Here is a 14709-nt window from a genome sequence, read left to right as displayed (position 1 = left end):
GTGTGAATCCTGAAGGAAGTGGATGAAGGGGTTTCATGTGTTCCCTTAATCACAGACCAGACGGATTTATGTCCACTAGACCTGGGCACTTCACACGTCTCAGGTTTGTATAACGGAGGACAACTACAGTATCTGAATCTGAATGTATTAAAATTTCTCAAGGAAGCGCCAGTAAAAGGGTCAGTGTATTCACTGATTGGTTTTTGATTTCAAGGAGCTAAACACACATACTACAGTACTACATTCTACATAATATTCAATAAAAAATTGCATGAAGTATGATGTATCCAGGACAACAATTTGTGGTGATGTAGGGATAAACACGTGGTACCACAGGTCAGATGGTGGCCCATAATGAATTAGGACATACAGTCTTCTTAGTGAGTAGAGTCCTGAGAATGCCTGCTTGGAGATTCTTTTGATCCTGTTGTCTTCCAGGTGTCTGTGGAATATAAATATATTGTTAAAGGTTTTAATGACAAAGGCCTGGTTTAATGAGAAAGAAAATAAGATCTCATCAATAATCTTACACCTGTTGTATTCGGCAAATGTGACAAATAATTTAATTTGATTTGTAGTCTATGAAACAAAACTACATGATGATTGTCAGAGTGAGGATAAATATATTGAGGATTATTATTATGTTAGTATAAGACAAACACAACTTTTTTAATGAACAACTTAAATGTAAAAGTACGGCTGTATCCTGCCTTTTCATAAGTATGGATGAATAGAAAAATGTACTGAATGAATACGTTTTTTCAAACTGTAATTTTATTGCTGATTTTTAATCTGATTTATGTCTACTAAACCTGGACGCTTCACACGATTTCATTTGCCTGCATTCACATTAGACATACAACTTGAAATGCATACATTTAAAGGTCCTGAATAGTCATCTTTTCCCCAAGAAAAATAGAATCTGAGTTAACTAAACATCACCCATAATATTTGTTCCTGTTTAAGAAATAGACCAGTTCAAATAACACAAAATGTAAAACAGCATATTTAGATTTTTGGTGGGTGAGTAAAAAATGGAAAAACAACTGGATGCATAAGGTAGGTTAAATATAAAATACTAGATCAACTCCAGCAGAATGGAAACACTTAACATACTCAAAACAAGGAAGCCATGCCTAAACACAGCTATATCAACACCCTTCTTGTCAATTTAACAGGTAAATTGTGAGGAGAACATTTACCACTGCATTCAGTCGGTACCCCAGAAAAAGAACCCATTCATGCTTGATCCGAAAATGTGGTCAGAGGCGCCATATGGATGGTGTGACGCAATTGCGAAGCCTCCGGCCATGCAGCGCCTTTAAGCAGGAGGACGACAAAAAAAGGTAGCAAAAACAGTACACGACAACACTTTTAAGGTGCTTACAGACAGGCCACGGCAAGGGCGGAGGTCTCATAGACTTCAATAGGGCGGCAGGGAAGTTCTGCAAGGTGGTGCTCGCTCCTGTGAGTGGCGCCAAAAGATGAAATAAGCTGAAGTCTTGAGCGGCCGCTGCGCATGATTGACCAATGAGCAAAGTTAATCTTGTTAACCAATCAAACAATGTTTTAATGACAACATTCGACCTGTCACCAACCCGGGACCGCTGGTCTCACGGTTCATTTGTCGTTTACCATGGCCCATGTGTAAGCACCTTTAAATGTGTTACTGAGTCTAGATATGATCAAATCAGGAGAAGAACAAGTGAAGGAAGCAGCATAGAGAAAATGGTTGAAGGTAGGGTGGGTTTATAGAGATGGCGAGTTCCAAAGTGTCCGAAGTTGAGGGACCGTGCAATTGGCATTCTGACTGCAGGAATGTCCACCGGAGCTGTTGACAGATAATGTAATGTTCATTTCTTTATCAAAATGTTGTTTTAGAGAATTTGGCAGTACGTCCAACCGGCCTCACTACTGCAGACCACGTATAACCATGCCAGCCCAGGACATTCACATCCGGCTTCTTCACCTGCGGGATTGGCTGAGACCAGCCACCCGGACAGGTGTTGAAACTGTGGGGGCACAACTGAACAACGTCTGCACAAACTGTCAGAAACCGTCTCAGGGATGATCATCTCCATCCTCGTCGTTCTCACCAGGGTCTTGAGCTGACTGCAGTTCGACATTGTAACCGGCTTCAGTGGGCAAATGCTCACCTTTGATAGCCACTGGGATGCTGGAGAAGTGTGCTCATCCCACGGATGAATCCAGGTTTCATGGCGTTGTGTGAGCGAACGGTTTGCTGATGTCAACGTTGTGAACAGAATGCCCCATGGTGGCGGTGGGGTTATGGTATGGGCAGCAATAAGCTTCGGACCACGAACGCAATTGCTTCAGCATGTTTCAGCATGATAATGCACAGCCAGCCCCGTGTCGCAAGGATCGTACACTATAGCTGTGGCTGCCCAAAAGGTTATGGAATCTCATTGTATTTGTGGTTTAGATATTGTTGTAATAAATGACTGTATATGGTTGGTTCAGGTTCTTGGTCACCTCCCTGACCAAGGCCCTTCTCCCCCGATTGCTCAGTTTGGCCGGGCGGCCAGCTCTAGGAAGAGTCTTGGTGGTTCCAAACTTCTTCCATTAAAGAATGATGGAGGCCACTGTGTTCTTGGGGACCTTCAATGCTGCAGACAGTTTTTGGTACCCTACCTCAGATCTGTGCCTCGACACAATCCTGTCTCGGAGCTCTTGCGCTGTCAACTTTGGGACCTTATATAGACAGGTTTGTGCCTTTCCAAATCATGTCCAATCAATTGAATTTACCACAGGTTGACTCAAATCAAGTTGTAGAAACATCTCAAGGATGGTCAATGGAAACAGGATGCACCTGAGCTCAATTTCGAGTATCATAGCAAAGGGTCTGAATACTTATGTAAATAAGGTTTTTCTGCGTCCTATTTTTAATACATTTGCAAAAATTTCTAAAAAACAGTTTTTGTCATTATGGGGTATTGATGACGCCTTTAAGCAGGAGGACGACAAAAAAGGTTGCAAGAACAGTACACCACAACACTTTTAAGGTGCTTACAGACAGGCCATGGTAAGCGGCGGAGGCTCATAGACTACACTGGGAGTAGGGCGGCAGGGCAGTTCTGCAAGGTGGTGCTCGCTCCTGTGAGTGGCACCAAAATATTAAATTAACTGAAGTCTTGAGCGGCTGCTGCACATGGTAGATGTTTTTTTTATCGTTTTTTTTATTTAATCCATTTTAGAATAAGGCTGTAAGGTAACAAAATGTGGAAAAAGGGAAGGGGTCTAAATACTTTCCAAATGCACTGTATATGCCCAAATAAAACACATAAGTAATATACATATATGTGTAACACATATAACTTTTCTGAATGGGTCCATGGGGCATAGAAGGCATAGTGTGGAATTAGGGGTAGCTACTCGGATGGTTAGCCATGGAATAAACATAAAATGGGGTGCTGGTGTGCTTCTGCACCCCTTTTAGTTCGTTGTCACAAATATCCAGCCCATGTCCAGTCCTACTCAGTGTCTCAGTGTGTGTCCCTCAACGTCATTCTGTCTCAGTTGCAGCATTCAAATCGTGGTCATCGTGTGTCTGGGAATCACAACATTAAAGACGATGAGTGATCACAGCATTTCCACAGAGCCATACACAATACAACTTCAGCATTAAGGACAGCATTTCGTTAACAGCATGGTGGTTTACACTCTCTACTGTGTGTGAATGATGGAAGAATCTTACCCCAGCTGTAGGTCCATTTGAGTGTGTGTGGCAGTGGTGGAAAATTACCCAATCGTTATACTTGAGTAAAAGTACAGATACCTTGACAGAAAATGACTCAAGTAAAAGTGAAAGTCAGCCAGTAAAATGCTTCTTGAATGAAAGTCTAAAAGTATTTGGTTTTAAATATACGTAAGTATCAAAAGTAAATTTAATTGCTCAAATTATACTTAAGTATCAAAAGTAACAATAATTTCCAATTCCATTTTTTGTTTTTTTTGTATTTATTTACTGATAGCCAGGGGCACACTCTAACACTCAGAAATAATTTACAAACAAAGTATGTGTGTTTAGTGAGTCTGCCAGATCAGAGGCAATAGGGATGACCAGGGATGTTATCTTGATAAGTGCATGAATTGGACCATTTTCCTGTCGTAAGAATTCCAAATTTAATGAGTACTTTTGGGTGTCAGGGGAAATGTATGGAGTAAAAAGTACATTATTTTTTTAGGAATGTAGTGAAGTAAAAGTTGTCAAAAATATGTAAAGTAAAGTACAGTAAACACAAAAAATGTACTTAAGTAGTACTTTAAAGTATTTTTACTTAAGTACTTTACACCCCTGATGTGTGGTTACTTAGGCCTGCACATCAACCAGTACTATTTGAATGTCTTCAGAGTGAAGCATGCGTTATATAACAATACCATCTAAATGAATCCCTCCCACAATTGTACCCATAGTACAGAATAATAACTTCAAAGAATGGACAGCTCCAGATCTCAATGGCAGGAGTGTGTATAAGCTTTTGTTCCAGCCTAGCTCATACCTGATTACAAATCATAGCTTATCGCCGTGATTCGTTATGTTGATTGTGGTCAATAGATTATGTTGATCAAGTGTTAGAGCTGGGCTGAGACAAAACCCTACACACTCCTGCTCTCCAGGACTTCCTGCAATGACTGAAATAGACCAAAGAAGGAGAATAGTGTTCCAGGTAGAAACAGCTTACCTAGTTGAAAGGTCATAAGACTCAGGCAGAACCATTGGTTCTGGAAAAGAGAAGGTGCAAATAAGGTTTGTAATTTGGCATCAATAACATGACAGTAATTCTATCTCAAAAACAAAAAATACACTTAAAACTCACCATAGCAGGTAGGACTAAATAAGGTTACGTAACCTTGCCTACTAGGGCTGGGAATTGCCAGGGACCTCACAATAAAATATTATCACGATACGTAGGTGCCAATACGATATGTATTGCGATTCTATAGAGGGCTTGCAGTTGCATCACCTAGCAACCGCACCAGACACCATGTTAGAAGATCAGTCAGTCCTCCAATCGTCCACATGGCTGGCCGCGTTTTGCTATCACCGGAAACTTCGGGACGATTGCCCATATTTCATTTTTCTAAGGACCCAGAAAACAGAGACAGTGGGAGAACCTATTCAAGTAAGAAAATATATTTTGAAAATGATAGCTACAGGAACTGTGTGTGCAGGCTAAGTCAAATGAGCTGCTAACGTAATGTTCGCTAGCTAGCGAACTTTACATTCTGTATAGCTAGCCAAGTGAATTAAACATCATTAATATCATTAATTAAATATCTAGTTAACTTCATATTAGTTAGTTAGCTACCTATGTTGATGTATTTATTGTTCTAACTCTAAATGCATTTGTAGCTAAGTAGCTAGCTAGCTAACAGCCATGTAAGAAGGTGAAAAGATTAGCCAGAAGTTCCAGCTGTCAGAGAGAGTAGGTTACTCTGGATAGGGCAAGTACCTTTGTGGGAGGACATTATGAAGTTCCAGTCCCTAGCAAGAAAAACTGAGGACAGAGAGATACAGTGCATTCGGAAAGTATTCAGACCCCTTCATCTACATTTTGTTACGTTACGGGGGGCACAAGTGATGGGTGCACACAAATTATGTATACCGTATACAAATCATTGGTGCCCACCAGTGGAGGCTGCTGAGGGGAGGACGGCTCATAATAATGGCTGGAACAGAACAAATGGAATGGCATCAAGAACATGGAAATCATGTGTTTGGTGTATTTGATACCATTACACTAATTCTGCTCCAGCCATTACCACGAGCCCGTCATCCCCAATGAAGGTGCCACCAACCTCCTGTGGTGAACACACATGCAACAGCCGGCGAACAGACAATCTGACAACACTCTGAATTTTCAAACAACGCGGAGCGCACTCACACTGGTGGCAATGCACCCTAAAAGCCAATTTATGCTTGATCTGGAAATGTGGTCCGGCTAAAAGCCAATTTATGCTTGCTTTGCAAATGTGATTCGAAAGCTCAGTTTGGAGGATTTGAGCAATTGCGGAGGCCCTGGAGTCTTGCGAAGGCCAAATCGAGCTACATACCGCATCGCTGTGCGCCGCCCAAATTTTGTAATTATACAGAGTTATATGGAGCCCTCCGCATTGACATAATTGATTGACGGTAGGTGGGGGGGGAGGGGGGGGGGGGTTCTGTATAAACACTAACTCACTTCCTTGACAGCTTCCTTCACAACAGCTCTGCTCTGCTCCGTGAAGTGCAAGAAGGTTGAATGCTCTGACTTTTGCAGGCCGCATCACAGTAAATGCTGTATGGCCGCTGGAGACAACAGATTGACCATGCAGAGCCTTTCAGTATAGAAAGTGTGAGGCAATTTCTGAACCTTCCGAAGGCTTGAGAATGCCAAATCGAGCTCAGTACCGCATCGCTGTGCGCCTCCCACATTTTGTAACAATGTGCTGTCATGCCTGCTCCTGCTCTCCCTCTCTGGCACTCGAGGGCGCCAGACTGCCTTTCATTACGTGCACATGGCCCCTTCGTTACGCACACCTGCGCCTCATTGGACCCACCTGAACCTGAACGCTGTTCCTGTCCTGTTTTATGTCCGTTATTCATTAAATGGTCTCCCTGTACCTGTTTCCTGTCTCCAGCGTTGATCCTCACAGATATGTACGTATGGTCACTGTAGGGACAACGTCGTCGATGCACTTATTAATGAAGCCGGTGACTGATGTCGTAAACTCCTCCATGACATCGGATGAATCCCGAAACAGTCTGTGCTAGCGAAACAATCCTGTTTTTAGCATCCGCTTCATCGGACCACTTCCATATTGACGCATCATAGGTACTTACTGTTTGAGTTTTTGCTTGTAAGCAGGAATCAGGAGGATAGTTATGGTCAGATTTGTGGAGGGCGGGGAAGAGCTTTGTTAGCATCTCTGTGTGTGGACTGAAGGTGATCTAGAGTTTTTATCCCTCTAGTTGCACAGGTGACATGCTGGTAGAAATAAGGAAAAACGGATTTCAGTTTTCCTGCATTAAAATCAATCTGTCCACTAGGAACCCTGCCTCTGGATGAGCATTTTAGTCTTTGCTTATGGCCCTATACAGCTCGTTGAGTGCAGGCTTATTGCCAACATCGGTTTGTGGTGGTAAATAGACAGCTACAAAAATACAGATGAAAATTCTCTTGGTAAATAGTATGGTCTACTGCCGTCAAACTCAGCTCTGGACATTGAAGCCAGTTCCACTGCATTTTTCATTGTTCCCCTCTAATCAGGGACTAACCAGGTGTGTGAAATTCATTATCAGGTAGAACAGAAAACCAGCAGGCTCCAGACCTCGTAGGGCAAGAGTTGAGTACCGCTGGTCTATAGCTTATCATGAGGTATTATTCTAACTCAGGCAAACAGAACCTCGAGACTTTCTTAATATTAGAAGTCGCACACCAGATGCACACCCTGGTCTAACCAGACTCTGCCATTCTGTCCTGCCGATGCATAGAAAAAACAGCTAGATGTATATTATCCATGTCTTTGTTCAGCCATGACACAACTCCGATGTAAAGTGTTTTTTTCTCCAAGTTGCCAGAATGTCACGTGTCCTATTTGTATCAGTACACTCATAACAACCTAATCCTTACGAAACTTCTATTCGATCAAACAAGCCACATGTAGAAAATAAGCCTTTCCATTTTTTGTTAACCAAATTGGACACTCATTGAACGCCATACAAAAACCCCTCGCTTGCTGAGCGACAAAAACGAAGAAAACAGGTTTGGAGAAAACAGATTTTGGACCCAGTTATCCCTCTCGCTTTGTCTCATCCTCTCTGTTGAAAGTCAATGCTGCCACCAGGAGGTGCCTCACCTCCACTGGACCTGAAGGTTTCTTACAACTTTGACAGTGCTCTGTCATTGAGATCAGGACAACAACATTAACCCTATCAGTCCATAGATTCCAGCAAAAATGTACTTTTATTTATCTGATTTTGCTATTAGGATTGCTATTTTAGATATGCTCCCAATAGCTATAATGATTAGCTAGCTAGCTAGCTAGATAGATGGATAGATAGCTAACTACATAGCTAGATATTTTCATTAGGTATCTGTTTCTGTGATATGTCATGATTCCTAGAAATAGTAGCTAAGCCTGCTGGCTGTTGATTGCAGTAAGTAATGTTGACTAAGCCTGAAGCCTAACCCTTATGTTGATAACTAGCTAGCCTCTCAGCCAAGCTTTTTGACTTGAAGGTAACTGTCAATGATGTTATGTACTATTAATGCACGCATAGGTCATGGGCTCAGTAAATTCAGGAATTACATAACTTTCCTGCCAGTGATGCAACAATGCCAATATGGTGATTTAGAGTTACAGTTAGCTGATGTTCTAAAGCCTAGTGTTTCCATTCCCCTTTAACCATGCCCCTCTGCAAACAGGTCTTCTGCAATGATTATTACAAGGCGGTTCTTATTTAAGAGAAGAAGACGTTACCATTTGTCTATTAAAATGACTGGCTAAATGTGATGTTGCATACATCCCCAATAATCTGGCTTCCTGAATTCAAGTTTTTGATGAACCAAACTTTATCAATGTACAAGCAACAGTCATTTTTCATGCTTTGGTCATCCTACTTTACTTTGATCTGGTTCCTTCCATATATCATCCGATTTGAAGAAAATGATGGTTTTGACTATTCAGGTCCTTTAAACAGATTGAACACAAACTTAACAATTAAATAAATACTTGTCACTTTACAATGTAGAGTTAAGTGCAGAGAAAGAAGGAAAGGTCAAAAAGAGGGGGGTCACACTTACAGTCTCTCAAGGTGTTTGTAGCGGATGAACTGGTCTGGTTGGAGAGCTGTGATCTGGTTGCTGTTCAGCTCACTGAAGGTAAAGATAGCTGCTAGTTTGACTGTGCATAAACCACGTTTCCATCCACAGTTTTTATGCGAGTAAATTCATACCGTATTAAAAAACGAATCATGACAGCTGTGTTGGAAACAGGACGATTCCAGCATAGAGAAACCTGTCATTAGGATCTGGCTCTGTGGAGCATTCGGAGATGAGGCCTACTCCAAACTATTCAATCAAATTCTACACTGCTCAAAAAAATAAAGGGAACACTTAAACAACACAATGTAACTCCAAGTCAATCACACTTTTGTGAAATCAAACTGTCCACTTAGGAAGCAACACTGATTGACAATACATTTCACATGCTGTTGTGCAAATGGAATAGACAACAGGTGGAAATGATAGGCAATTAGCAAGACACCCCCAATGAAGGAGTGGTTCTGCAGGTGGGGACCAAAGACCACTTCTCAGTTCCTATGCTTCCTGGCTGATGTTTTGGTCACTTTTGAATGCTGGCGGTGCTTTCACTCTAGTGGTAGCATGAGACGGAGTCTACAACACAACACAAGTGGCTCAGGTAGTGCAGCTCATCCAGGATGGCACATCAATGCGAGCTGTGGCAAGAAGGTTTGCTGTGTCTGTCAGCGTAGTGTCCAGAGCATGGAGGCGCTACCAGGAGACAGGCCAGTACATCAGGAGACGTGGATTCCTATGCTTCCTGGCTGATGTTTTGGTCACTTTTGAATGCTGGCGGTGCTTTCACTCTAGTGGTAGCATGAGACGGAGTCTACAACCCACACAAGTGGCTCAGGTAGTGCAGCTCATCCAGGATGGCACATCAATGCGAGCTGTGGCAAGAAGGTTTGCTGTGTCTGTCAGCGTAGTGTCCAGAGCATGGAGGCGCTACCAGGAGACAGGCCAGTACATCAGGAGACGTGGAGGAGGCCGTAGGAGGGCAACAACCCAGCAGCAGGACCGCTACCTCCGCCTTTGTGCAAGGAGGAGCAGGAAAAGCACTACCAGAGCCCTGCAAAATGACCTCCAGCAGGCCACAAATGTGCATGTGTCTGCTCAAACAGTCAGAAACAGACTCCATGAGGGTGGTATGAGGGCCCGACGTCCACAGGTGGGGGTTGTGCTTACAGCCCAACACCGTGCAGGACGTTTGGCATTTGCCAGAGAACACCAAGATTGGCAAATTCGCCACTGGCGCCCTGTGCTCTTCACAGATGAAAGCAGGTTCACACTGAGCACGTGACAGACGTGACAGAGTCTGGAGATGCCGTGGAGAACGTTCTGCTGCCTGCAACATCCTCCAGCATGACCGGTTTGGCGGTGGGTCAGTCATGGTGTGGGGTGGCATTTCTTTGGGGGGCCGCACAGCCCTCCATGTGCTCGCCAGAGGTAGCCTGACTGCCATTAGGTACCGAGATGAGATCCTCAGACCCCTTGTGAGACCATATGCTGGTGCGGTTGGCCATGGGTTCCTCCTAATGCAAGACAATGCTAGACCTCATGTGGCTGGAGTGTGTCAGCAGTTCCTGCAAGAGGAAGGCATTGATGCTATGGACTGGCCCGCCCGTTCCCCAGACCTGAATCCAATTGAGCACATCGGGGACATCATGTCTCGCTCCATCCACCAACGCCACGTTGCACCACAGACTGTCCAGGAGTTGGCGGATGCTTTAGTCCAGGTCTGGGAGGAGATCCCTCAGGAGACCATCCGCCACCTCATCAGGAGCATGCCCAGGTGTTGTAGGGAGGTCATACAGGCACGTGGAAGCCACACACACCACTGAGCCTAATTTTGACTTGTTTTAAGGACATTACATCAAAGTTGGATCAGCCTGTAGTGTGGTTTTCCACTTTAATTTTCAGTGTGACTCCAAATCCAGACCTCCATGAGTTGATAAATTGGATTTCCATTGATTATTTATGTGTGATTTTGTTGTCAGCACATTCACCTATGTAAAAAAAAAGTATTTAATAAGATTATTTCTTTCATTCAGATCTAGGATGTGTTGTTTAAGTGTTCCCTTTATTTTTTTGAGCAGTATATATTGCATGTTATCATTCGGTTACAGTGCATTTGGAAAGTATTCAGACCCCTTGACTTTTTCCACATTTTGTTACGTTACAGCCTTATTTTAAAATGTATTAAATAAAAAATCCTCATCGATCTACACACAAAACCCTATAATGACAAAGCAAAAACAGTTTTTTAGAAATTTTTGCAAATGTGTTACAAATAGAAAACAGAAATAACTTATTTACATAAGTATTCAGACCCTTTGCTATGAGACTCGAAATTGAGCTCAGGTGCATCCTGTTTCCATTGACCATCCTTGAGATGTTTTTAGAACTTGATTGGAGTCTACCTGTGGTAAATTCAATTGATTGGACATGATTTGAAAGGCACACACCTGTCTATATAAGGTCCCACAGTTGACAGTGCATGTCAGAGCAAAAACCAAGCCATTGGTTCGAATGAATTGTCCGCAGAGATCTGAGACAGGATTGTGTCGAGGCACAGATCTGGGGAAGGGTACCAAAAAATGTCTGCAGCATTGATGGTCGCCAAGAACACAGTGGCCTCAATCATTCTTAAATGGAAGAAGTTTGGAACCACCAAGACTCTTTCAAGAGCTGGCCGCCCCGCCAAACTGACTAATCGGGGGAGAAGGGCCATTGTCAGGGTGGTGACCAAGAAGCCGATGGTCACGCTGACAGAGCACTAGAGTTTCTCTGTACAGTAGAGATGGGATAACCTTCCAGAAGGACAACCATCTCTGCAGCACTCCACAAATCAGGCCTTTATGTTAGAGTGGCCAGACTGAAGCCACTCATCAGTAAAAGGCACATGACAGTCCGCTTGGAGTTTGCCCAAAGGCACCTTTAGACTCTCAGACCATGAGAAACAAGATTCTCTGGTCTGATGAAACCAAGATTGAACTCTTTGGCCTGAATGACAAGCATCACGTCTGGAGGAAACCTGGCACCATCCCTACGGTGAAGCATGGTTGTGGGAGCATCATGCTGTGAGAATGTTTTTCAGCGGCAGGGACTGGGAGACTAGTCAGCATCGAGGGAAAGATGAACGGAGAAAAGTACAGAGAGATCCTTGATGAAAACCTGCTCCAGAGCACTCAGGACCTCAGACTGGGGCGAAGGTTCACCTTCCAACAGGACAACGACCCTAAGCACTGTCATGACAGGCCTGTTCGGGTCAGGTTACCGTGGACCACACTCCTACAAGAGACATTTGTCACACATTTGCCAGAGGGGGAGAGATCGAGAGGTATGGAGGTGTTTTTTTTTATGACACCTCCTGCCCATTGTAAATCTTAAGGCAGCAGACTAAATCCCTTTGTCCTCTCAGTATGGAGGAATGAGGTCTATGATGGGCCTATGTAGAACCTACCTCAGAACAGTAACATGCAATAAATGGACTTTGGGACAATATGTTTTGCCAGCGAAAATGGTAGTATGAATGAAAACGAATGTTGTTTTCCTTATGTTATTAAAAGTTAAATGATGACGTTATAACGAAAACATTGTAACGTGAAGAGTTTTCCCAATATGTACCTGATGTTTGCATAATGTACGTTGTGTGGAAAATGTCCAGATCAAAGAGAATGTTTTTGTAAAGATGAAATGTGAAGTTAGTTGTCTAAATTGGATCTGAGTAAAATCCAGACTTTGCCTCGTAACTAGTTATGCCCAGAGAACTTGCCCTCAAGATGGAAACGCCCATTTCTGACCCGAGGGTATAAAACATGTGAGTTAAAAATTAACATTATGACCACGAGCTGCAGCCAAGGTCTGATTAGTTGTAACGCCAAAACGCAACATGAGGTTGAAGAAGACAAAGGAACCTTTTAATAATCTGCTACGGATGAGTAGTTGTGTCTAAGAGGGTGAATTCAAGCAGCACCACCCGGTTATTCTCTCCAAGGAATCGTGTATCTACACTGCTTCCATTCCCACGCTGGAACCACCTATATGGCTGATTAGCCATCCTCAGAAGACCCCTCTTTTGGAACAAGGACGAGGAAACAGACCACTAAGAGAAAGGGCACTGACACCGTGTGGACAATCAGAGAGTTACAATCAGTAACAACAGAAGTGTTGCCATCAGAGGAGAAGTCGGAACACGGTCCATGAAGCGATACCCCATCGGAGACCATCAACACGTAATTACATCATTATATTCTGACCCATAAGAGCAGCAGTTCGGGGCAAGGATAGGGCTAAACTAAGCATAGTTTACAAATGTACCCAAGTGTGCTTTTCTCTCGTGCACTCTCTCTTTCTCTCACTTTTGAAATCCCCATTTTGTGTAACACATGTAATATTGTGTTGGCCCGCTAGGTACCTGTTTCATTGTACAAAATTCTAATCAATAGCCCAGACTGTGTGTATGTGTATCTTATATTAAAATTTTTGCTTGTTAGTAAATAAATAATCAACTCAATTGGTGTGGTACGGACTTATTTAGTGGGACTCGGGTTTGTGCAGATTCCCGGATAATGCGATGTTCAGAATGAGACTGTAGAGGAAATGAATTAATTAGCGACTGTTGTGAAATCGATATTCAGATATTCTTTGAGTTCATTTGGGAAATAGAAACTCAATAAAGCCAAACTTTCCCGTGGTGCCCCAGGTTACTGAGTTAATAATTACCTGATTAATTTAATAAAGTAATTTTAAACAGTTAATCATTAGATGAACAGCAGTCGTCACATTAATCAATCCAATGTCATGACATATATGGCGCCCCCTGTGAGGAGTCTAAGATAAAACTAGGCTGCACTTTTGGGTTAATTTCATATTAATTGTGTAGCAAGATACATATATAACAATAATAGCTATAGGCAGGATTAATGTTGAGAGGTGCGTGTGTGTGTGGTTTTCATTTTCACCCAGATACTTGTAGGGAGAGAACCACCCGTGTTGTATTTTTGACGAAGGTCAGTGTGTGTTGTATTTTTATGCCATTTTTCTTGTAAAAAAGCGATAATATTCCGACCGGGAATCTGCGTTTAGGTAAACAGACGAAAGAAAATAAAGCATGGGGTCGACTCGGGCACGCGCCTAAGCCCATAGTACTCTGATCGGCCACTTGCCAAACGCGATAATGTGTTTCAGCCAGAGGCTGCCTCGATATCATTCCGCTTTTTCCCGGGCTCTGAGAGCCTATGGGAGCCGTAGGAAGTGTCACATTATAGCAAAGATCCTCAGTCTTCAATAAAAAGAGCCAAGATGAACAACAACTTGTCAGACAGGCCACTTCCTGCATGGAATCTTCTCAGGTTTTGGCCTGCCATATGAGTTCTGTTATACTCACAGACACCATTCAAACAGTTTTAGAAACTTTAGGGTGTTTTCTATCCAAAGCCAATAATTATATGCATATTCTAGTTACTGGGCAGGAGTAGTAACCAGATTAAATCGGGTACGTTTTTTATCCGGCCGTGTCAATACTGCCCCCTAGCCCTAACAGGTTAACGAGAGTCTTGTCTTTAAAATGGTGTAAAATAGTCATGTGTTTGAGAAATTGAAGTAATAGCATTTCTAAGGTATTTGAATATCGCGCCACGGGATTCCACTGGCTGTTGAGTAGGTGGGACGCAAGCGTCCCACCTAGCCCATAGAGGTTAATACATAAGTTAAAATTGCCATATTACCTTTTCAGGTCATTTATTGGGATAGTACACAAACGGATATGTTCCAACCAATGAGACATTGTTAAACTTTTCCACATTAACTTAGATACAGCAACACTTTCAGGTTAATTCAAGTTTAATTCCCAAACTGCCTATACAGGTTTAATTTATCATAAAAATGTATTAAATCAATG

General features: G+C 42.8%; 1 protein-coding gene across 1 annotated transcript in view; it reads right to left on the bottom strand.

Annotated features, from left to right (window-relative positions):
* The window catches only part of LOC106603307 (relaxin receptor 1), a 43708-nt gene that overhangs the window by 7987 nt on the left and 21012 nt on the right, over nucleotides 1-14709 (bottom strand). Inside the window, exons 5-6 of the mRNA XM_014196821.3 lie at nucleotides 8808-8879; nucleotides 371-442 (exon numbers count right to left, since the gene is read on the bottom strand). Coding sequence (XP_014052296.2) covers nucleotides 371-442; nucleotides 8808-8879 — 144 coding nt within the window. The remainder of the gene's footprint in view (nucleotides 1-370; nucleotides 443-8807; nucleotides 8880-14709) is intronic.

The sequence above is a fragment of the Salmo salar genome, chromosome 04, assembly GCF_965601325.2.
Source record: "Salmo salar chromosome 04, fSalSal1, whole genome shotgun sequence".
Lineage (NCBI taxonomy): Eukaryota > Metazoa > Chordata > Actinopteri > Salmoniformes > Salmonidae > Salmo > Salmo salar.
This window is presented reverse-complemented; position numbering and strand designations above follow the sequence as displayed.